Source organism: Schistosoma haematobium, chromosome 3 (assembly GCF_000699445.3).
Source record: "Schistosoma haematobium chromosome 3, whole genome shotgun sequence".
Lineage (NCBI taxonomy): Eukaryota > Metazoa > Platyhelminthes > Trematoda > Strigeidida > Schistosomatidae > Schistosoma > Schistosoma haematobium.
The window spans coordinates 46,775,775-46,803,356 of NC_067198.1; the positions used below are offsets into that span (position 1 = coordinate 46,775,775).

Genomic DNA, 27,582 nt, shown 5'->3' on the forward strand with positions numbered 1-27,582 from the left:
ACGTAGATCTTTGTACGTACGTACATCAGTTCAAGTTGTCATACCACATTAACACAGAGATACAATTGTCGATTCGAATCCCATAGTGGTAGAGGTAATAAAAGTATAAGCAGTAATCAGAAAGATTAGGGCTTGAAGATGTTATTCAAGGCGTATAATCCAGGGATATGAAGAATTCAGAAGATTAGAATTTTAGGAGAACACAAAAAGTGGATGCACCTGCGCCATCTCAAATGATTTTGAGTCATGTTATTCAAGGTCTCTAACCATCGGTTGCTATCGTTTCGCGGGTCCTAACCAGGTAGTCTACACCTATCAACATGGCTCAGTCCACGTGTCAGCGACTTCATGGATTTGTGCCATGTTTTATTGTGGCCACCCCTAGCTTTCTTCCAACTTACTCCTACACCAGAAAACATAGCACGTCGAGGCAGTCGGTTGTTGGGCATACGTAACACGTGTCCCAACCATCTCATACGATGACATCTCACTACTTCATCAATCGATTCGCCGTCCTTACCTAGTACCCGTTTCCTAACAACTTCATTACCTAATCGGTCGTTCCAGGATATACAAGTAAGTAATGCAGTGGTTTTAGTGAATCAAACAACTATCCAACTTTTAATAAGTATTCATTTGAATCTGAAATAGATTAGAAAGTGAAAAATTAAATATAACTATGGTTACTATGTGGGTGCGCTTTAATAATAAACCACCCAAATGAAACGATACTATAATAGAGAAATAGAACAGATCGCAAAATCAGTAAGTAGTGTTTTTTAAAATGAACAACAATGCAGTTTGATCAAAATTATGACCGAGAAAGATTTCTATCAGTTAATGGGATTCATTTCACTTCGATGAAGGATGTAGTGAAAAACGATATCAGGGACGATACTTGATAACGTCTAAAGTAGCACAATAAAACGATTTTCAAGACCCCAATCGGGAAATTATGACGGGTAAATAAGCGTCAATCTTAATATGTGTATCTTGCTAACTGATTAGATATACTGTGAGTCGTCTCAAAGAAACGTATTATCATCCACTTGCTAGTTTTCATAAATTCTGCCTTCATTATTGAAAACGCGACATTACCATATACTTCTTATATCTAGAGCTTAGATTCTTGATATACCGCGTATAACTTGAGCACTCAAACTCTAGAACCCTTTCACGTTGCAAATAAAAATGTAGAAGACAAGTGAAAGGAATGCTATACCAAACAGTGTCATTTATGGTACACAGCTGTCAGGTATTTATAGTTTTTTTAGTAAAAACGAAATCATCATTATAGTCATCCAATACAACGGGTCATTAACATTTATCCAATAGGGAAGCTTCACGTCGAGATTCTGAAATATTCCTCCAGAAGATGATTGGATGGAATATCTTCGGCTCTCTCTGAGCTTCCTCGAGTTCACCCGTGGATCGTCTTCACAATACTTCATTCAGAGCTGCTTCCAGGATGTTATCGGGTAAAAAAATAGAAATCCAATGTATTTGTGAAATATTAACAGAGCTTTTAAGATGTTTGTAACCTTTTCTGACGTATAATTCCGTAATAAAACATCCTAAAGTACAGTCATGCTCTCGAATAGAAGACGGTTCTGATATCACGAAATACGATGATTTTATAAGTACCAATGCCATGATTTGACTTGATAATTTCAAATAAATTGAGCATTGGGTATAAAGTTAATATTTTTCTGCTATATCTCAATGAGTAGAAAAATAGTATTTCTGACAACGTTTCGTAACTTCAAGTAAGTCACTTCTTCAGAATAAATCAGTAATCGATATTAAATGAACACAAGTTTAAATATATTTATTATTCAGTATGATGATTGTTTTATTTTTGCAAGAGAAAAGGCGGATCAAGTCGACATGAACAAACAGTGAATAGACCAATCTGTAATGTCAGTTGCTATTATTAAGCCTACATAGTTTATTTTAGATTTCGGACAAGACAACTTATTCATTCTTCTTGAGTCATGTTTTGATCATGTCAATTATTCGCTTATCAACCCTGACTGTTTTTATATGAGTGTATGTGTGTGCATATCTTTACCTACTCATCATATGTCTGTAGATTACTTTTGTGTAACTATAAAGTTTGATTAACGTTTGATTAAATGGAGTTGGCTCACATGCCTTCTTCACTGCGCATACTTTCGTTTCGCTTCGCTCTCTCATCTTCGCTTCCTTCGGTGCGATTCTCTGACTGTCTGTTTCAATCAACGAGTGTACAACATATACGTATTCAAACATTCATTCTCGTATTTGATTTATTTAATTTCTTTATTCACTAACGCGAGTTAAGTCGATAATTTTACACGAGAATTGAGGATATGTTTATTATCAATAATAATCATTCATACGATCTAACTGGATTCGCAGCCCAAGCCACTAAATTGGTGAGCTCATCGATAACATCGTTCTATCTAATTGACGTCAAAATGAAGGGCTTCACTAAAGTTTTATTTCAGATAATCGCCAAATAAAGCACTTCTACACTAATGAATTTATAAATCTAAACAGCATTACCAATAACCACATAGTGCTGAAAATCTCCACCTCTACACGTGATGATCATATTTTAGGTTAGTTTATTCTGATGTGCTTAAATATAATCCACTTAAATATAGAACTAAGCAATGACATCAATTCAATGGGACTAATCACTACTAAACAATAATAATCACAGAGTGAACACCAAATCTGAGATACCGTTACATCCAGCTGACGAGTCCCAAATAGGATGAAACATGCGTCCTGGATTCCATTGATAGCCACTATCTATCTTTGCTTAATCTGCATTTAAGTGTGTAACATTCAATCCGACTTTTAACTGAATCTATTCATACCAAGTGTATACATACATGTAAATATTCACATTTGATAAGAACAGATATCTTGATTATTCTCATTAGCAAAATGTTCTTATTGTTATCATCATCATCATCATCATCATCATCATCATCATCATCATCATCATCATCATCATCATCATCATCATCATCATCATCATCATCATCATCATCATCATCATCATCATCATCATCATCATCATCATCATCATCATCATCATCATCATCATCATCATCATCATCATCATCATCATCATCATCATCATCATCATCATCATCATCATCATCATCATCATCATCATCATCATCATCATCATCATCATCATCATCATCATCATCATCATCATCATCATCATCATCATCATCATCATCATCATCATCATCATCATCATCATCATCATCATCATCATCATCATCATCATCATCATCATCATCATCATCATCATCATCATCATCATCATCATCATCATCATCATCATCATCATCATCATCATCATCATCATCATCATCATCATCATCATCATCATCATCATCATCATCATCATCATCATCATCATCATCAATCACATTCATCATCATCATATCATCATCATCATCATCATCATCATCATCATCATCATCATCATCATCATCATCATCATCATCATCATCATCATCATCATCATCATCATCATCATCATCATCATCATCATCATCATCATCATCATCATCATCATCATCATCATCATCATCATCATCATCATCATCATCATCATCATCATCATCATCATCATCATCATCATCATCATCATCATCATCATCATCATCATCATCATCATCATCATCATCATCATCATCATCATCATCATCATCATCATCATCATCATCATCATCATCATCATCATCATCATCATCATCATCATCATCATCATCATCATCATCATCATCATCATCATCATCATCATCATCATCATCATCATCATCATCATCATCATCATCATCATCATCATCATCATCATCATCATCATCATCATCATCATCATCATCATCATCATCATCATCATCATCATCATCATCATCATCATCATCATCATCATCATCATCATCATCATCATCATCATCATCATCATCATCATCATCATCATCATCATCATCATCATCATCATCATCATCATCATCATCATCATCATCATCATCATCATCATCATCATCATCATCATCATCATCATCATCATCATCATCATCATCATCATCATCATCATCATCATCATCATCATCATCATCATCATCATCATCATCATCATCATCATCATCATCATCATCATCATCATCATCATCATCATCATCATCATCATCATCATCATCATCATCATCATCATCATCATCATCATCATCATCATCATCATCATCATCATCATCATCATCATCATCATCATCATCATCATCATCATCATCATCATCATCATCATCATCATCATCATCATCATCATCATCATCATCATCATCATCATCATCATCATCATCATCATCATCATCATCATCATCATCATCATCATCATCATCATCATCATCATCATCATCATCACACATCATCATCATCATCATCATCATCATCATCATCATCATCATCATCATCATCATCATCATCATCATCATCATCATCATCATCATCATCATCATCATCATCATCATCATCATCATCATCATCATCATCATCATCATCATCATCATCAAATAATCCTTAATACTATTATGTAATGCTAACAATGATGATAATATGCAATGATAACATTAATTGTCATGGTATGAAAGGTGTGTGTGTGTAGGGAATTGTTGATATTTGCATTTGAAATCAGATATGTAATATTAATTACATAATGGATTACATTCTTGAACTATTAACTAAACTATACCATTTGCATCCTTTTATTTTATTCTATTTGTTAATCTCAAATATCAGAAGAGGTTTTGTGGAGATTTCGGAAATTCCGCTGGTTGAAATCATGAGTCAACTGAAGCTAGACCACCATGGAAAACCTAGAAGCACTGAACGGCCGTTTCGTCCTAGTATGGGTCTCTTCAGCAGTGCGCATCCACGATCGCGCTCCCCACGAGATTCGGACCCAGGACCTATCAGCCTCTCATCAGGCGCCTAACCAACTAGACCACTGAGCCAGCATCCAGCGGTGTTAATATCTTTAAATTAAATAATATATTGAATGAGGATCTATCAATCCGTAGATGTCTTTCATAATCGATTGTGAATAGTTGAAGAATCTATGGGAATTTTGTGGTAGTAAATAGCTACTTGATCACATTTAGTGACTTTAAATCAGTAAGCAAGCACTCTTATAAATGGATCAGGGCTACTACTATTATTACTACTACCCCCCATATATCACAAGTTCATTGAAGTTGGAAATGATACTGCTCAAGTGGTCCCAATAGTTAAGAGTTCCTACCAAAATCTGATGGTATTGGGTTTGATTCTAAGAATATTCAAGAGCGTACACAGCTGATGTGAATGTCACTAGGGAGAGGCAGGTGTCCAGGTTTCTTGGAGTTTTATTAGTTCCTAAACTATAAACTATAAGTTAAATCTATCTTTACAAAGCATCTTCAACTGAAATGTTTAACTATCAGTATAGGGGTTATGGAGATTTTTAAGTTTTTTGATTGAGATCATGAAATGATTAATGTTAGACCACCATTGAAAACCTGGGAGCACTGGACGGCCGTTTCGTTCTATTGTGGGACTCCTCAGCAGTGAGCGTCCACGATCCCGCTCGCGTGATTCGAACCCACGGCCTTCACCCTCGCGCGCGAACGCTTAACTTACTGGAAAAAAGATTTATAAATTTAGAGATATGGTTTTTTAATCGGATGGTCTAGTTGCAATAATGTAGCCAAGAAGTAAGCTGTGTTGGCGCAACAAATCCAATAAAACCATCCAGCTCAGAGAACTTGACGAGTTCAACCTTCTCATTCAAAGCTACAAATATTCTTCATGATCTAGAGAAATCGAAATGCTTGTATTGTTCCGAATTAATAGTTTAGCGCATTTCGTTTGAATGGTGTGAAGGCTTATGTAATATTTTAAAATTGATGAAAGTGATACTATGGTGTGTGCTACTTATATTGACATAAGTAGTATATGATACTAGTCGTGAACAGAAGGTCTGGCAGCAGAGAGACAAGAGGATCGGACAGTAAAGAATCGAAACAGGATGCAATTTGTATGAAAATGCAAGAACAATGAAGCCTGAGTCATTTTGAGACAGTTGATGGACATTTTGCAAATTAAGCATTTACTTTATGATTGTTAGATTTATTTAACAAGTCCTGTAATTTTGTGTTGAGCACATTTGATCGTCCGCATCCGTGTTTTGTTCACTACAGTACTTCCATAATTTATGCTTATCATCACTAATTTCAAGCACGAAATTGAGTAAGCAATCATTATGTTACTTACTTTCATTTCAGTAGTACAAGACACGTCCTATCAAGTATGCAAAATCCTACTCAAAGCCTCCATGTGGTTCTGCTGGATAGTGAGGTCAACATTGCTACCGAATTTGGGCGGTCAACAGAGATCAGACCAATCCACTACTCCTATTCTGAACTTGCTTTACCCGGATCTCATTCTTTAAGGTTTTAAAATCGTGACGTGTTGCCCGATTCGCGTGTTTATAAATATGAGTTTCACAAGTCTCCGCTTGTAGGTGCATGCAAATGGTGTGCGCGTGGGTTAGCACAAGGAATGTAAGCTGAAAAAAGGTCTGCCATATGTCTACTAAAATCAACGATCTAATACAGTAGATTGAAGATATAATAAAAATAAAGGATAGCAAATAATAGGGATAAGTGACCACCAACTCTCCCTGATAAAGTGCCTATGCTTGTGTGTATATCATGAATTGCATTTATGGAACTGTTTGTACCAGTGGTACGCATGTATTAAGTGAGAGATAGTTGTGGTAATTACGTTCAAAAGGAGCGGTGAACATCTACCCTCCCAGGTGGGTGAATATACATAGATATATGCTAAGGGATGCATGAGTGAAAACTTATGCTTTAGCGGTATTCATGTAACGTATGTTTTCTCAGACGGTAATTATACGTATAAGTATGCCAAGAGATAGATTGGTGAAAATTCATGTCTTACTGGCATGCTTATAGATTATATTTGCCCTTGATGCGACGTCTGCGCTCCGAGAGTCGGGGATTCCAGCGATGTCTTCTCGAAATCACATCCATGCGGTGGGTTCATGAGACTCAAAAAACGGATTCTAATCCAGATAAGCCAATCGGCTTTACTGAGTGAAGTTTCATCAACCTTAGATCACTGGAACACCGCAGTAACAATGAATTATTATTTTGACCGGAATCGAAAGACTATATGAAAATGTCCTTACTTCTGGAATCCTGATTATATCACACACAAAGACAGACTTTTTGGAATTTAAGTATAATTAATCATACGTTGATGAATGTTATCTATTATCATCTCGGAGAAACATAGACACATATCTGACAAGATATTTTCACTAACTTTCAGTAAGATGATATGTAATTCTATAAGAAAAGTGTGTGTAGATTAATATAACAGAGATAAACTTACACTGTGAATAGGATTTATGTTGTTTCTTTGATAAACTGTCACTTTGCCACCAGTTATAAGACTTTTCATCTAAAAAATTAAACAAAAAAATGTGGAAATGAGTTATTATTTGTTTAGTTGTAAGGGAAAATGGTGAAATGTACTAACATATGGCACAATTTTAAGCATCATCGATGAACAAGGGGGATCGGATGCGGATATCAAAGCAAGGATTGGCAAAGTAAGAGACGTATTCCTACAGTTGAAAAACATATGGCACTGTCAGCAACAAATATCAGTTAATATAAAAGTCAGAACCTTCAATACGAACGTCAAGACAGTTCTACTGTAAGGAGCTGAAATGTAGAGAACTACCAAAACTATCAAAAACTTTCAAGTAATTATAAACAATTGTCTACGCAAGATACTTAATATCCGTTGACCGGCTACCATCAGCAATAGCCTTCTGTAGGAGAGAACAAACCAACTTTCTACTAAGGAGGAGATTAGGAAAAGACATTGCGAGTGGATAGGACATACATTGAGGCAATCACCAAACTGCATCACGAGGTAAGCGCTAACTTGTAATCCTGTAGGGAAACGAAAAAGAGGAAGGCCAAAGAACACATTACGTCATGATTTAGAGTCAAACATGAAAAGGATGAATAGCAACTGGAAAGATCTGGAAGGGATTGCCCAGAACAGGGTTGGATAGAAAGTGTTAGTAGGCGGCCTATATTCCTCCACGAGGAGTAGCAGGAGTAAGTGAGTAAGTTCTATTTTAAAACACTGTTGTGTCTTTATGACTTGTACGATACCATATCAAAAGTTCGAGACAGATAGTAAACCTATAATTATTACTTATAGTCATCAACCAAAGTAGTTGATTAGTCACATTATTGTTGAAATGCTCAACACACCGATTCAATCTAACCATAGTTCGACCTGTCTTAAATTGACTACTAATCTATGAACGGGTAACTATGTTCATATGTATAATGTTTCTATGTATCTTCTATTATACGGTGTGGGTAATTATAATTAAGTTTAACTCTTATTACCAAGTACAATTATTTGTTTCAGTAAAGGTTAGATTATTAAATGTCATGTAGTGATCATCTTAACTGTAGACTTGTACTGATTCTGATATGATAATATGAGGGGAAGTGATCAAATAAACTACCTAAATCTTAATATTTCTTAGATTATAGATGAATCAAATGGATTGATTAACTTTCATTTATTGACAATATTGATATAAAATGACTAGTATAACCTTTTGTAGGCATTCCAACAAATAGCGTTGTAATTTCGAAAACAGATGAAGATGTTCCTAACAAACTATTGGTTGACATCTACCAACCATACATACTCGATTTCATTTAGCTATTTTCTGTTTTCAATAACATCGCTTTTAATGTCAGGAATAACTGACCAAAAAGGTTCTCAAAGAAAACGAAAAAAACACATTTACCCGTTTACAAACAGGGTGAAATATCAGTGTGGAGTTGTAGCGATTGTTGATTTTGTAATTTAAATCATAAAGCGATCAATGTTAGGCCACCATTGAAAACCTGGAAACACTGGACGATGGTTTCGTCCTATTGTGGGACTCCTCAGCGGTGCGCACTCACGATCTCGCTCGTGAGATTCGAACCTAGGACCTTCAGTTCCGTGAGCGAACACTCAACCTACTGAATCACTGAGTTGGCACCAAATGGTGTTAATGTCTAACCACAACCATCATCCATTGTACTGACGTAGATACCTGTCTCTACCCGAAACGGATTAACTCCATTGGTCACCACTTCTCACTAGAACTACGAGAATTCCCTCACAAACCTAGTCATTAGTGAATGAGCACTGTTGAGGAGTCCCATAATAGGACAAAAACAGTCATCCAATGCTTCCAGGTCTTCAATGATGATCTAACATCAATCATTTCATGATTTTAATCAAAAACTTCACAATCTTCACAACGCCTATACTGATAACCGTTGAAATGACCTAATATCAATGTATAATTTTTAGTACAAAACTATAAAATAATAATAATAATAACACTAACTATCACATTCTCCTTTTGCTAGGGAATAAAAAGTGGGAAACTTGAAATTTTCATTATTATGTATATATATATCCATGTACTTAGATTAGAACTTATGATGGTGATTTATATAATAAGTTACTTGAAGGAACGAGATCATACTAAAGTAGTATTACTCTTATTATTATTACTATTACCATTACTATTACTATTATTATTCCTATTTTACATTCATATCCCTATGTTTTCTACAAGTGTACATTGAAAGTAAGTGTATCATTCTTCAATATTCTATCTACATATGTGAATAGTTCTGTATTGAAACAGGTATCATTACATCATCCCTTTCTTTTTGTTAACTTGGCAACAAACCATACGAATAATAATAATAATAATAATAATAATAATAATAATAAGTAATATCTAATCAATAATCATTATTGTAAGAAAAGGTTACTGGTAATGTAATTATCATCATCATATTTTTTCCCTGTAATATTTTCTTTCTCTAGGTTTTTCTCTCTTTTTTCTTTCTTTTTTTTGTTTCTGTTTTGGCATTCTGTGCAGTTCAGATGATGGAAAAGAGTAGAAAAAATGTAATTGAATTAATAGACAAAATGTTTAGTTTATTCTGTATCTTCTTTTTTTCTTTTTCCTCTTTTTCTTCTTTTTCTTCTTCCTCTTATTATTATTGCTACTACAGTTTTCTATGTAGATTTTATCTATTCTATGCTTGTCATATTACAATCACTTTATAATAGACTTGGCAAGAAATGAGTATCATATTCATATATATATATATATATATATATATATAATATTTATAAAACTATTTCATAAATTATAGTTTATATTTTTGTGATAATCTAATGAGTAAGAAAACTGTATTGTTGACGACATTTCGTCACTTAAACCAAATCACTTCTTCGGACATATTCATATTTATTATGATTGTAATTAAGTTACAGCCCTGAATACCCTGGTATGGCCGAGAGTGGGGTGGGCCCACCCTCCCTCTCGAAATGCTCTCACATGGCCACGCGTATATAGCCTCTGACAGAGAAGTTCTACTCATTGCCTTCTTGTGGCAGGGGTGCTGTTTACAAAAATGAGAAGACGTAAAGCGAATGTCCGGCGCTTTAACCGGATTTCAAACCAATGGTGCACATGGGCTGGCTACAGTATCCTACGGGAACAAATGGCGTATGAACCAATTGTTGGTCACCGGCTTCCATGGGACTGCATCTCCTTACGATGCTCCACTGCCTTTTGGATCAGACCTTCAGGTCGAAGGCTCGGGGTGTGGCCCCCTAAGAAAACCACCTGCTTCGGTTTGGGCACCCCGGCAGTATCACGGCCCTCCCACATATCAAATGAGATCTATGTGGTGCATATGTATTTGATGCCTCCTTCTACCAATATCCTTGTGTTAAAATAAAAATAAAAAAATGCAGTGAACAAGAACACGAGCGGGAACAATCGGATTGTCATATCCTAGAGAAGATTAAATTACGAGTAACCTCTGAGAACTAATAATGGACTAATATTATCTATGTATTCTTATGGTATAACTATTCAATAATTAGATTGTGCATATTTATATTCCTCTTATTAAAAGCTTGATTTTGATATATAGATTATTCTTGTACAATTTACGGTTCTTAAGTTATGTTCAGTTTGTTGATTACAGTCTCCCACGTTCACAGTCACTTTTTGGCTTTATTATGTATGAAAGTTATGTCCTATTTTATGGTGCGTTGAGGTCTGTTTGGTTGGTATATAAACCCAGTATGCCTGAAATAAATGATTCTATTCGATTCGATTCGCATAGTGGAAGCTGGTATTGGTGTTCTGGACTCAAGTGGACGAGCTAGGCGAGCAAGGGACCAATAGGACGATAGGCTGATGAAACCGAATGAACGTCATTGGTTTAATACAGTACAAGAGCGAATAAGTCGTATTTTGATTGGCGACTAAATTATGTAATAACTAGCGCGTCATTAAGTCACAACACGAATCTACTTGAATGTACAGAATATCTGACTAGAATCTGAGAACCATAAAGTAAATAGTTAATTTGTAATTTGTCAATTAAGTGTCTCAAACTTTACTATTCCCCTTTGCAAATCTCAGTCGATTGTCTCAAATTCCAGTGTTCGTGCATTTTAATAACCACTGCTTTCCTTTTCGATCTTCAACTGAAATACATTCTATTACTGACTATCGTTATATACTAATTATGTGGATATAAGTAGCACACACCAAAATTATATCAAAAATATTCTCTATTATTTCTTTTGTATTAATTAAACTTGTATTCATTTAATGTTCGATTATTTGTTTGGTCTGAAGAAGCGGGTTACATGAAGTTACGAAACATCATCAAAAATACAATGTTTCTACTCATGAAGATATAATCAAATCATATATTGATTATTAGCTTTGTCAACCAATACTCAAGTCAAACTTTGACTTTGATACCGATAGTGTTTTTTTGTGTTAAACATAAATTAATTGGAATATGGAAGAAAGTCCCTTCTGCCTATTCGTTTGATTATGGATGAATTGAATAACAAAATTTATATGAAAAATCATATTCGAACAATCAGTTGTATAGAACTCGTCACTAGACATCAATTTCCTTGATTATGAGAAAGCATTTGACAGTATGGATAGAAGAACATTATGGGAACTTCTTCGACACTAAGGAGTGCCTGAGAAAATCGTCAACATCATCCGGAATTCATATGATGTACTACACTGAAAAGTGGAGGACAACTGACAGACTCGTTCCAAGTGAGAACCGGTTTCAGACAAGGTTGCTTACTCTCACCACTTCTCTTTCTTCCAGTGACTGATTGGGTTATGAAGACATCCATATGTGAGGCGAAGCACAAAATACACTTGATAGTTTAGATGCAGCTAGACGATGATCTAGCTCTTTTATCTCATATACATTAAAAAATGCAGATGAAGACAACCACTGTAGCAGCAGACTCTATAGCAATGGACTTCGACCTACACAAGGGAAAAACCGAAATCCCGAAATACAACACAGCCAGCACCAACCAAATTACACTTAGTGGTGGAGCTCTAAGAGAGTTGAGAAGTATGACGTACCTTGACAGCAACATTGATAACCAGGGAGGATTTGATGCAGATGAGAAGGTATAGATTTTCAGAGAAAGGGAAGAATTCCTATCATTCAAGAACATGTGGAACTCAAAACAACTGTCAGCCAGCAACAAAGTCACAATTTTCAATACAAACATCAAAACAGATCTAACTTATGGAGTTCAAATTCGGAGAACTACTATAACGGTTATCACTAAGGTACAGGTATTTATAAACAATTATCTACACATGATATTGAATGTCCGTTGACCAGATTCTATCCTCAACAGCCTAATGTGGAAGAGAACAAACCAAATTCCAACTGAGGACGAAATCACGAAGAGACGTTGGAAGTGGATAGGACATATATTGGGGAAATCACCAAACTGCACCACGAGGTAAGCGCCAACTTGGAATTCTGACAGGAAACAGAAAAGAGGACGGCCACACTGCGTCGAGAATTGAAAGCAGACATAGAAAGGATAGATAACAACTGGAAAGAACTAGAAACGATTGAATTAAAGAATCCTGGTAGACGGCTTATTCTCCTCCACCAGGGATGACAGGCTTAAGTAAGTAATACTTGGCACGCGAACGCTTAAACTTTAGACCACTGATGTTAATGTCTAACTTCAATAGTGAGCATATGTTCATTCATTTCAGAAGGGGCTTTGTGGATATTATAGTAATTTCGATAGTAGAGATCATGAGTCAATTGAAACTAGAACCACCAGTGTTTCTAGGTTTATCATGGTGGTCTGGTTTCAACTGACTCATGATCTCAACTATTGAAATTTTAAAATAAGCAATTTAACGCTAATGTAGAAAGACTTCAGGTTTATTTATATTCCTCTATACTATTAACTGTTATCGATTGTACACTGAACAGCTGTTTTTATAACAATACAATATTCTAGACCTATCAACAGTATACATACAGTTTCCAAGATTCAATCCACATTGATTTTAATATAAGAATTTGAAAAAAGTGGTTACTTAATACACTTGGTGTTGTTTTACTTGTATCTTCCCATTTTTATTTAAGACTACAATTGATCAGTGTCATGTTGACATATATTCATCCTGTGCAGATTGCTTCGATACAGCCTTAAGTCACAAGCTTTTTAAACAAAGATGAATAGTGGCTAGTAGTGAAATCCAGGACGAAACGCGCGTCGTGGATTTCACTGTTAAACACTATCCATCTTTGTTTAAAAAGTGATTACTAAATGGTGTTATAGTTTGTCTCAAGTTAGTAGGAACATAAATATAATGTGTGGTGACAATCATTATTCTGTTAGCGTTCAATCAAAGTACAATCTTTAGCAGTTTTCAAATAGTTTTACGTTCATTTAATGGGTGAATGGCACATATAAGAGTTTGATTTTCACTGAAGATTCGATTGTATCCATCGAAAGTCATCTATGTATATCTTCTATGAACACGACACTGTGGTGTGTTTAAACTCGGTTGATGAAAAACTTAGAAAAAGTGAATGTCAAAGCTTGATGAAATCAATTCCATGGTAAAAACTATACTCTTATAATGCGCAATTAGTTAGTTCATGTTAGTTATTGGATATATTAAAGATTAGAAAGCAAATTCGCTACACATTCACGGATACATACACTATCCCAATGCCATTATTAGTAGCCATTTTAATCATACACGTATCCAAAATAAGAAATATTGGAGTGAATAATTGTTCATCAATCGACTTAACAGTTACAAGTTCATCAGCAATGTATGACAATGGTCTGAAAATAAGCCAAATACAAGTGAATCAAACAATGTTTTATGTTAAAATAGTGAATTAGTTGTAACCTAGATACTTCTAAAATATATCAGATACAAAATGTACATAAAACTCAGGATCAAATTTATTTATTGATTGATTTGAACATATAAATCTTGATACAAAGGAGCATCGAATACATGTGCGCCACATAAGTCACTTGATTTGTGTATGCGCTGTGATACTGCCCAGGTAACCAAACCGAACCACGTGGTTTTCTTAGGGGGCCACACCCCGAGCCTTTGACCTGAAGGTCTAATCCATAACACAGTGGAGTGACGTAAGGAGATGCAGTCCCATGGTAGACGGTCACCAACATTAGGTCCATACGCCATTTGTTCCTTCAGGATCCTGGAGCTCATGTGCACCATTATTTTAAAATCAGGGTTTTCCAAGTAACATCTCTAGTTGGACACTCCGTGTCCGCCAACCCGGTTAAAGCACCGGACATTCACTTTCCATCCTCTCAATTTCGTAAACAACAGAGCCTCCACGGAAAGGCAGTGAATAGGACTTCCTTGGTAGTGACTGTATACGAGTTGCCATGTGGGAATATTTCGAAAGAGTGAGCTAACACTTCCCACCCTCAACTTTACTAGGGCATTTGGGTGCCAGAATCAAAGTGTTATAACCAACTAAACAATTTATATGTATATAATTCAAAATTCAAATAACTCATCATATACACACATATACATATTTTTGAACTAACCATCAACTTCAGAATGATCAATTTGTAATTGTGGTTTATTCATCATTTCTATTGGATTTTCATAAGGTTCATTTTCTTTGTTACCATAGTAATTATTTTTGTAATATTGAACAGATTTTGTAAAATGTACATTTGAATTAGCTGTTTCATCGAAAAAAGAAATAACAAAGAATAACGAAAAACAAAATTGGGAATATAATATGAGAAGTGATTTTATTAATTAGACTTAATGAGGTCAAGTTTAGATGAATTAGATAAAAATTCCCAGTTACAATAGAATTCCAACTGTCGTGTTTGCTACTGATGTCAACAGATATAAGTAGTATGTATCATCAATTAGAAACTAAAATGCCTGATGGCAGAAGGTGAAGAAAATCAGAGAGTGATTGATGTGGGAAAGAAGGAATAATGAATCCTGAGACAAATGGTTAACATTTTGTAAATGAAGTATTTACGGTGAGACTCTAATTTGTGGACGAGTCAATCAGAGGCGTTCTTGAGATTTCAAGGTTACGGCGCCAACTTCAGTGCTTAACGCTAACGTACGATCGGTTGACAGGGCATTTCGTAAAAAACGTGATAATTGAGCGGCTATAACAAATAAAACGGCGAGACTATAACTTGTCAACCAATCAATCCAGTATAAGATAATAGATCTCGGATTTTAACGCGAATGCCTTTCATCCATTTGGTTAAATAGATTTCAGGCATTATGGCTGATGTCAGTTCCTGACGAAGTTCCATCACAACGGTTTGTATATTTCTCTTCACTTCTATTTTTTAGAGATACCATTAGGATATACAATATAGTTCATACATCAAATATTATAGAAGCAAGAATGATTGTTAACAGTTGTGGATATTCATCCAGGAATAGAAGCTAATTATCATTGTTGAATAACGTTTTCTACATAAGTTTTGGATATTTACAAATTAAATACTTATGAAATAAGAATTTCGTTACGATTTCGTATATTTTGTACTGTAAACCCTTTTAGAGAGACTATAATTTATGGATGAGCCAAGAAGAAGCACTTGAGGGAATTCAAGGTCATAGCGCTAATTTCAGTATCTGATACTTACGTACGATGGGTTCACAGAGGATAACTGAGGGACCACAACAAATAGGACTACTAAGAAGTCCCTTTATTTGTGATTGTTGTAATCACATGACTTGTGCAGATTACGTGGTGATGTTATCTTTCGATGTAATATGTGCCGGAGAATGTAGTCTGCTAGAATAGGTTGTTTTTCGCTCGATTTAGATTGAGACTAAGGCAAATTGAGAAATGGATAATAAAGGCACCTATAACATTGGCTGCAGCCAGGTAATACAATATATACGGATGATTAGGGAGCGTACAGATGCAGATTATTTGCATCACATCGGTGTCTGCAAGCGGCATTTTGTGGACCCGACAACCGGTGTACACAAAAACAATATTTAAGCTATGTGATCGAGGCTGAAAGAGTTTTTGCGACCTTATCATGGCTCCAGAGGCTTACTATTACAAAGCCATGTGGATGATTTTCTCTACCGTATGCACTCCGATTTTAGAACCTCCGAACCTCTTTCTAACCCTGAGGAGCTATTGAACCATGTAAAAGAAGTGTATCCACTTTAATTCATTGGTTTTGTATTATATGTTATTACTCTATTCTAACTGTTCTCTGATTGGCTAATATTTCTTAAGTTCACTTAAGGTTCGTTCAAAGATCGTCCATAAATTATAGTCTTGTCATTATTTAATCAAACACGCTAACCGTAGACGATTAAAACTTGGACGAAATGATCAAACGGATAAACAGTTCATAATCCCATATTTTATAAGGTGAAAACATTCATACACATACATGTAGGACGAAACAGGCCTCCTGGATTCTACTGCTAGCCACCATCCATTTTTGCTTATAAAGCTTGTAACTTGAGCCAATATCTAGGCAATTAACATAGGATACACATATGTCAACAAGAGAGTGATCAGTTTCAGTCCTAAACAACGATCCAAAGATATAAGCAAACAATACCAACTGAATTTAAACTTCACTCCATTACACAAGCATGTGGTTATTAGGACTCAGTAACTAAGTGGATAGCGCGATGGTAATCGAAGTGAACGGTACTGGGTTCGAGTCCCGGAGTGAACATCAACTCTGAGATGCAGACACATCCAGTTGATGAGTCCGAAATAGGACGAAATGCATGTCCTGGATTCCACTGCTAGTCAATATCCATCTTTACTTATAATTGCATACATTGTTTCAAGATTATAAAAGACTATTCGGTGAAATTTATCAGTCAGCCTTGCTGAAAACTATGCGATTTCAAATATTCAGTTCAAGCTAAATCTTTACTATTTTTCAACACAAATATTAACTTCAATTTGAAATGGATTAGATTATCCCCTTGTTGATATTCCACCCGCACATTGATCATTTCTAGTTGGCTTATATGCATCCTATGAGGATTGTGGCACAAGTTAGTATAGAGGAGATGGAATATGTTTAATAGTGGAATCCAAGATGCTGCTTCGTCTTATTTAGGATTCATCAGTTGAACATAGATACATTAGTAATCAAGTGTATAATGCGATGATGTTTAAAACAAATGGTACTGGCTTCGAGTCCCCGGGTGTAATGAAAAATCTAAGATGTAGTTAACTCGAGCTGATGAGTCTTAAATGGAACAGCAGGAGCATCCTAGATTCCAATCCTAGCCAGATTTCATCTATTCTCTAAATATCTACCCTAATGTTAAGTACAATATAAGGATTTAGATGTTTTAAACACTACTTAAATATGAATAATGTAAATATAAAAAAAATATTTACTCACGTTCTTCCATTTGCATGATACATTTTTTATGATCCGGTGTACTTTGATAACCTAATTCACATTGACATTCATAATCACCATTTGACAAAGCAATACAATAACCATTTGGACAAATACTTGGTCCTAATTCTTCACATTTACCTATAAATGAATATGCAAAAAACAAATGGATATACACTTAATAAAATGAAATGTACTAGATTCAGTTATCTGTGTGAACATTAACACTGGGATGCAAGTACATTTGCCCTTCAAGTCTTATGTTCCACTGTCAATTATAATCCAACTGTTCAAAAACTGATCAAAACAACTACTGTATATATGTAAGGACGAGCCACGAGTGAACTCGAGGAAACTCTAAGAGGTTCATAAAGAACCGAAGATATTCCACTCAATCATCTTTTGAAAGGATATTTCAGAATTTCTACGTGTAGCTTCCCTATTGGACAAGTGCTAATAACCCCTCGTATGCGGATTGAATGACAATAATGATGATTTCGTTTTTACTAAAAAAAACTAAAAATACCTGAACGTTTTGTACCACATTTGATGGTGTTTAAAATAGTAATCCTTTCACTTGTCTTCAGTCTTTTACTTATTGAAAGCAAGACTGAGATATCCTAACCTTTTCCCACTAACTTATCGTGTGTTACGAGATAATCTGATACTCACCAAGTGTATATAGAAAGATGATTTTGTTATTATCAGAATGGGGTTTGTGAAGATTGTAGTAAATTTAATAATTGAATTCATAAATCAATTAAAGCTAGACCACCATTAAAAACCTGGAATCACTGGACGGCTATTTCGTCCCTGTGTAGGACTTCACAGCGGTAGGCATCCACGATTCTGTACGCGAGATTCAAACCCAAAGCCTTCGGTCACTCTCATGTTGGGGACGATAGATCCCCAAAACTCAAATTTTGTAATTTACTTATCGATTAAATGTGCAGATAGGTCAATTGATGAACTATCGATTAAACGTACAAATAGGTCAATTGATGAACTATCGATTAAATGTTCAAATAGCAGTCAATTGTTGATTAATGTTCAAAAATCTTCCATGACAATATCGATTGTAAATATTTGTATAAATACGCTTGATTTGTGTGCTTGACTTGACTTGTTATCTGCTGTTTGTCTGTAGAATACACTTTCTACACCTTACCCAGACTTTTTGATCGAGTTAGCAGAGTTGGGGACAACGGACCAGAATAGACTATCGAGATTCTGAATCCTTGATCCGATCGATAAGTCACTGTCATATAATCGGCGCCCCCTTTGAGGCATAACATCTCACGACCGCTTAATCTCTAGACTACTAAGCCGGTATCCAACGGTGTCCAGTGCTTTTGTGTTTTCAATGGTGGTGTAGCTTAGATGGACTCATGAATTCAATTACTAAGATTTTGTTATTAGTGTTTCATACCCTTTTGTTTCATCCGATAGGATATTCTTCGAAAAATCATAAATCATTCGTAAATCTTCTATCTTAAAAGTTTTGTTACCTAAAGCATTTCTGCTGAAGCATTTGACATCATAATACATCTGCATAGTGATTTAACTTGAGATAAATAACCTAGTTTAGTTGGGTTTCCTATCTTGACTAATAAAGATAGAAGTCTGAGTTATTTATCATGGGAAATGTCTATTAATGATCAGTACTAATTACTAAAAATCAAATAAATATTTCGTACACTTTAAGTTTATTATTTTATTTATTTAAACACATGAACATTGGTACATAGGGGTATTAAACAGATATGCACCAGACAGCAACAATGAAGCCAGTAGCAGCTATTATTGATTTGTGTGAGGGCTATGATACTGACCGAGTGCCATGACCACAACCCGAGCCTAAGTCCAGTCCACAAGACAGTGAAGCAACGTAAGGAGACGCAGTCTCATGATAGTCGGTGACTAACAATTGGTACACACGCCATTTTTTCCTTTAGGATACTGAAGCTCATGTGCACCATTGGTTTAAAAATAGGGATTTCCAACTCCCCTATCTAGATCCTCCATATTCACTAACCCCGTTAAAGCATCGGACATTAACTTTTCGTCCTTTCAATTTCGTAAACAACAGTAATGTCAGGAGAATTCCGTGAGTAGGACTTCCCTGAAAGTGGCTGTATACACACGGCCATATGAGAGCATTCGGAGACGGAGAGCTAATTCTCTTCACCCTTGGCAAGACAATTGGGAACTGTATTCTTTATATACTAAATAGTTTCCACAGGATTTCAGTTTCTAATAAGAAGTGTATGTTAGTAGTATATATTGAGTATAACTTGAATGATCTAAACGTTCACTACTCATTCCAGTAACAATTGTTGACATTGTATAGAGGGACAATAATCATTTTCAATTAAACTATTTACATATAATTATAAATTAATTAGATCTTATAAATCAACTTACTCATACATCTTCTACGATCATAGGATAAAGTAAAACCGGGATTACATTCACAAAAGAAATCACGACCAGCTGGTATACAATGTCCATTAGTACATAAATATCCTCGATGAACAGAACAAATATCAACTTTATCTATTAAGAAACATTTAAAATCATTGAATAAAGATTTAATTTCAGAAAGGGTTTTTGTAAAGATTGTAGTAATTTCAGTAGTTGAGATCATGAGTCACTTGAAGCTAAAACACTATGCGAAACCGGAAAGCACTGGATGGTGGTTTCGTCCTATTATGGGACTCCTCAGTAGTGCGCATCCATGATTCCACTTCACGCGATTCGAACCCAGGACTTATCAGTCTCACGCGCGGGCACCTAACCATTAGAGTACTGAGCTGATGAGCATCCAATGGTGTTAATATCTAACTTCAACTTATCCACAAAATTGAGCGATACATCCACTATTGTATTCAGTAATTTACTATTATATCATAACAGATCTGGTTGAACTCCACTGGTTACTGCTTCTCATTAGAACTGTAGGAAATACCTCTTGGATACCGTCACTAGTGAGTATATGTTGATTCATATAAGACAGAAGGAGTTTTTACTGAATGTTATCATAATTTTAATAGTTAAGATCATGAATTAATTGAAACTAGAACCACCAGTTTAATTCACTTGATATTGTTTTACTTGAATCTTCCCATTGATGTTTTAGGAATAAATTGATCAGTCTATCAGGACTCAGTAGGTAAGTGGATAACGCGATGGTGTTTGAAGCGCACGGTACTGAGTTCGAGTCCCAGAGTGAACATCAACACCAAGATGCAGGTACTTCCAGCTGACAAGTCCCAAACAGGACGAAACGCGCATCCTGGATTCCACTGCTAGCCACTATCCATCTTTGCTTAGAACCACCAGTGTTTCTAAGTTTTCCATGTTGGTTATTACATAATCTTAGTTGGAATAATCATTCATTAGATTTATTCATTATTGATTATTTTTCCTTTTATTTACACAAATATAGAACAGATGTTCAATATGAATATGATTCTTTATCCAACAGACTATCATTAAACTTAACTAAATAATCATGATTATTATTATCATTGTCATTTTTCTTTTTCTCTTCTTTTCTTTTTCTTTTCTTTAATGATAACTAGTTTATTATTTCATTGGAAATAAGAGAAAATATGTGTGAAAGAAATTTCAATGTTTCACCTACACATGGTAACTACATCATCAATAGGAAAGCAACAACAACAACAACAACAACAACGAGAACAACAACAACAAGGAAACTATTTTTTGTTACTAAGACGAAAAAAAAATTAATTTGTATTTGGTTAGTTTTTTCTTTTTTCTTGGACTAAAACTGTTTTGTTTCTGTTTAACATCTGATAAGGTAATCAGTGTCCAAAAATTGTAATAATTAACAATTACTGTCTAATAGATATACCTCTTCATCATTATTCTACAACCAAAAAAAAGAAACCAACAATGTTGTATAGAATTCATTGGTATTAGTTGGTTATAAATCTTATTGACATATAAATGGTGTATTCTGTGCGGATTGCTTCGAGTTACAGAGTTGAATGATGAACAATACTGGGCCTAAGTCCTGAAGTGAACATGAACTCTGTGATTCAGGTATATCTAGCTGACGAGTCTCAAATGAGACGAAACACGTATCTTGAATATCATTGTTAGCCACCGACTATCTCAATGTGTTAAACATTGTCTTACTATTGTAATGACTTTTGAATCACAAATATATACACTTTGTAAAGCTGATGAATAGGAAAAGTCATTATTAAAGACTAATTAAATAACTTACATTGACATGTTTTACGATCTTCTGACGGTTCAAAACCCTCATTACATATACATTCATACGTATTCCCACGTGGTATACATTGACCATTTTTACATACAGATGATTTATATAATTGACATATATCAAAATGAAATTCTTTATCTTCTATGCCTGAATATATAAAAATAAAGAGAAGGAATTCAGAAGAAAATAGCGTCTATGATCTAGGACACTAACAATGGACACGTTATTGAATATCATGATTCTTTAGCGTGATGAAATAAGTCACACAAGTAGTAGTATTAAACCTAGCGTTGAATTATAGGTATAATGGTGGCTGATGAGCCTCAGCTAAGAAGTACTCATCCCAGACCTTACTAACCAACAACTATCCGAAATACGGTCAATTTATTATTGAAGATCAAATCGAATTATCTGCTAAAATTGGTTACATGCCATTAAGAGCTGACTAAATATGTTATCTTGAAAAAAACTACCAGACTAATATTGATTAGGAATGATAACTCAATCTTATTCAGATCACGAACCGATCAAGGTTAGGGAATCATTAAAAAACCTAGAAACACTAGGCAGCCGTTCTGTCTTAGTATAAGATTGCTCAATATTATGCATCTATCATCACACAATCTTCAGTATATCAAATGGACCAGGGTTAAACACATGCACCACTGGGTTTTGGCATAGTGCTCTAGCGGTTAAGAGTTTGTGAACAAAGTTGAAGGTTGCAGAATCAAGATCTGGTTGTATATCCGTGGATATGCATCACTGAAGAGTTCGATATGCGTATAAAACGGCTGTCTTGTACTTCTATGTTGCCAGTGGCTGTTAAAATTAACTCAGTTCGTGATCTCAAAAAATAAATAACATTATTCACGATTCTATACTGATAACTCTACTTGTTTGTGTTTTTCACAGTAAGGAAAATTACAGTAATTTCAAACATAAGGTTCAGTTATATCACTAAAATTTTATGCAACTTAATAAACTTATGTAATTTTGAGTAATCTTACGAAAACCATGCGACTATTAGTCACAACTGGCGACTTATCAAGCACAGATCCTTAGAACTTGGAATAATTTCAATTTCAGAACCTTTATATTTCACAAAGATGACATCTTATCACTTTGTTAATGTTAGTTTAGATTCTCAGTTTCAGTCGATCTGTACTACAGTTTGCATGTTATTCATCTTGAATGATTATGAAATCGATTAAACCCTATACATACAAAAAGCAAACACATAATAATCCTTATAACTTTAATTGATTTTGGTGTGAATTTACCCCTAAATGCTTTAGTACGGCCGATATCTAGAAAGTCCGCTCTTCCTCTTGAAATGCTGTCATATGAACACGTTTATACAACTATTGTCAGGGAAGTCTTACTCACAGAATTCTTGTGGCGGCACCGTTGTTCACGAAACTAAGAGGACAAAATCCAGATGTTCAGTGCTTTAACCAGGTTGGTGGATATGGAGGATCCACCTTGGGGAGTTACTTGGAAAACCCTGATTAGAAAATAATGGTGAGCATCAGCTCCAAGATCCTGGATGAACAAATGGTATATGAACCAATCGTTGGTCGCCAACTACCATGGGACTGCGTCTCCTAACTTTGCTCTACTGCTCTGTGGATTAGACCTACAGATCGAAGGCTCCGAGTGTGGCGTCCTAAGAAAAGCACGTGGTTCGGTTTGGGCACACGGATAGTATCACAGCTCACACACAAATCAAATGACTTGTGTGACGTATATGTATTCGGTGCCTCTTTTTACCAATATTTATGTATTTAAATTCATCATAAACACATACACATTTAAACAAGTCCTCATTGTAATATTTGGATCAATTTATCTTCTTCTTATTAATAATTTTAGGGATTCTATTCCTTATTTATCTGTTTATAGACTTGGTCAATCAGTTGGTTGTATAATAGTCAACTCAGTGACTAACTGAATTCACTTGGTGTTGTTTCACATGTATTTTCTCATTGTTATTTAGGACTGCAATTGATCAATCTCATGTTGGTATATGTGCATCATGTGCAAATTGCCTCGATATAGCCTTAAGTCACAAGTTTTAAGCAAAGATGGATAGTGGCTAGAAGTGGAATCAACATCAGCTCTACGATGTAGGTACATCCAGCTGATGAGTCCCAAACAGGACGAAACGCACGTCCGGGATCCCACTGCTAGCCACTATCCATCTTTGCTTAAAAATTGACTAATTGAATTTAAACAACTGAATCTAGATATTCGTTTTAATAATGTTATAAATCTTTAGTGAAAAAGAAGTGAATTATTTTTCCATTATTATAATTTGTAGACATCTTTTCTGGTTTATGAAATATCTTGCTCATTAATGAACTTTGCCTGTGATAAGTCAACACAATTGAACTCTAGATTCAGTTTCCTAAACTCATTTGGTAAATTGCAGGCTAAATCTACACAGCAACATGAATATGAGTATAAAAGCAAGAAATCTGGAAGAAACGCTACACTCCAAAGATTCGTTTATGTATAAAAGATCTAGAGTATTTATAGCATTTTAGATAGGTCATAGGCTTTTGGAAAATTCTGGAATGCTACTAAACATAATAGAAATAGAAATAATCATCCAATCATAAATGTGACATGTGATTTTTCACTTTCTAGATGTTTGTGGCATAACTTCTATTGAATGCTAATTAGCTAAGATGGTTCCCAGTGTTTTCAGAGTCTTCTTTTTGGCATATCACGTTTCTGATTGGATGATTAGTTATACTGCTATTATGTTTGGTAGCATTCCGAAATTTTCCGAATGCCCATGACTTATCTAAAATGCTATGAATAGTCTAGATTTTCTGTACATAAACGAACTTTGGAGTGAAGCGTCCCTTCCATATTTCTCGCCTTTTTTCTCATGTTCAAGTCACTGTATAGATTTAGCTTTGGAGTGGATTATTAGAAGAGCTTAGGAACTGAATTTAGCGTTCCTGTCTTGTATCTATTAACTTGCATATATTAGGAAAATAATGCATAGAAAGCTTTTTATAACAATAATTATCTACTACTATTCTAACCAGTACGCATCCATGATCTGACCTCGCGAGATTCGAACCTAGGAACTCACGATCTTACACGTGAACGCTTAACTGTTAGATCACTGCGCATTTAACCAGTACTTTGCCGATAGTATCTCTTTTTGTTATTGTCAGATTTACATTTGATGAATGATTTCGACTGTTATCCTCTTTCCAATCCAAAAACTTACTTTTTTTGTTATAAACATTCAGAAATATTTCATGAATACTTCGAGAGTATTCACAAGTTCTTGTTAATAATTAACAAGATCTTCAGGAGGTCAGTTTGGCGCAAAATTCACTCATTGAATTTGATTAAATACAGTTTTGGCATTATAGCTGATATCAGTTCATGATGAAAACTTTAACCATCAAGTGCAAATCATCATTCTAATTCCTCATACACTGATTTATAACCTTCATTTAGTCTTAGTTATTAGGTGAACTGTTTATTTATTATTATTTATTTTAACACATAGATAATGGTACAAGGAGGCACCAAATACATATGCACCACATAGATCTCATTCGATTTGTGTGAGGGCTGTAATACTGCCCGGGTTCCCAAACCGAAGCAGGTGGTTTTCTTAGGGGGCCACACCCCGAGCCTTCGACCTGAAGATCTGATCCACAAGACAGTGGAGGATCGTAAGGAGATGCAGTCCCATGATAGCCGGTGACCAACAATTGGTTCATACGCCATGTGCACCATTGGTTTGGAATCCGGTTAAAGCACCGGACATTCGCTTTTCGTCTTCTCATTTTTGTAAACAACACCCCCGCCACGAGAAGGTAATGAGTAGGACTTCCCTGACAGAGGCTATATACGCGTGGCCATGTGAGAGCATTTCGAGAGGGATAGTGGACTCTCCCCACTCTCGGCCGTACCAGGGCATTTGGGGGCTGGTGAACTGTTAAGACCCGAGAAACGTAATGAATGGTAACTTTGGGATCTATTGATAGACCAATACCAAACGTATATTTCTGTTGTATAATTATTAAGTAACTAAACTATGCATATTTATATTTCTATTATTATAATCTTTATTTTGACTAATAAACTATTATTATACGTTTTACCATTCTTGAATTATACCCAGTATATTAATTACTACCTCCCTCATTCACAGCCATATCTGGTAAATTCTTGTACAAATGTTGTTTCGTATTTTATTGGTACGTTGTAGTCTGTTTGATTGGTATATAAACTTAGTATGTTTGAGATATAATGATTCATATTGCAGAGGCTCGGATCGGTTTTCTGGCCTTAACTGGCTGGGCTAGGCGGAGAGCAGGACCAATCAAGACTCCAGACTGCTCGCATGTGTTTTACGCGTCATTGATAAGTCACTGCTCTCTAACCGGTGGTCACAAGTTATAACATGAACACTCTTAAGATCAGTTTAGCGTCGCTCAAAGGTAGTCCATAAATTATAATCTCACTGATTGTTTATTTCAATCATTAATACACTATTCATGATGTAATTATGGAAGAAGAAAACCTTTTATGGTTAATTATTCAATTCTAATTATTCTTAATATCTTTTCATTTCTATTACCATAATTATATATTCTTTTCTATGGGATATTTGAAATGTCAAGTATCCAATGTAATCAGTTAACCCATTATAATATACCTATAATTATGTGAATGGAATCCGTATCAGCTGACTATTGGAATAGGGTCTATCCTATTGAACTATTACGATGAATCTACTTTAGTGATGATATTAAACCCATTATAAAACTAATGGTATAATCAAACAGTAATGGTATTCATAGTGATAATAATGTTATGTATAGTATAATAGAAAGGTAATTATGATAAATGTATCTAACTTCGATTACTTATCATAGGATAAGTTGTTAATGACCTTTCTTATTGGATTCGAATTATGATTTAAGAGGTTTTATCAAATTTATTTTAGATTATCTAATGGTGTTTTTAAAATATGAACTGATAGGACGTTTTCTGTAAGAAACTTTGACCCCAAATACCCTGGTACAGCTGAGAGTGGGAAGAGTCAGCTCTCTCACTCGAAATCGCTCTCACATGAACACGTGTATACAACCACTACGAGGGAAGTCTTACTTACAGAATTCTCGTGGCGGCACTGTTGTTTACGAAAAGCGAATGTCCGATGTTTTAACGGGGCTGGGAGATATGGAAGATCTAGGAAGAGGAGTTGGAAAACCCTGATTCCAAAATAATGGTATACATGGTTTCTATTATCCTGAAGGAATAAATGGCGTATGAACCAATTATTGGTCACCGGTTACTATGGGACTGCATCTCCTTGCGTCACTCCACTG

General features: G+C 35.1%; 1 protein-coding gene across 1 annotated transcript in view; it reads right to left on the minus strand.

Moving 5' to 3' along the window:
* Nucleotides 1–27,582, minus strand: part of FBN3 (Fibrillin-3) — a 109,239-nt gene that overhangs the window by 19,070 nt on the left and 62,587 nt on the right. Inside the window, exons 9-13 of the mRNA XM_051214009.1 lie at nt 22,211–22,360; nt 20,377–20,508; nt 17,953–18,093; nt 15,118–15,258; nt 7,471–7,539 (exon numbers count right to left, since the gene is read on the minus strand). Of these exons, the coding sequence (XP_051070034.1) occupies nt 7,471–7,539; nt 15,118–15,258; nt 17,953–18,093; nt 20,377–20,508; nt 22,211–22,360 (633 nt within the window). The remainder of the gene's footprint in view (nt 1–7,470; nt 7,540–15,117; nt 15,259–17,952; nt 18,094–20,376; nt 20,509–22,210; nt 22,361–27,582) is intronic.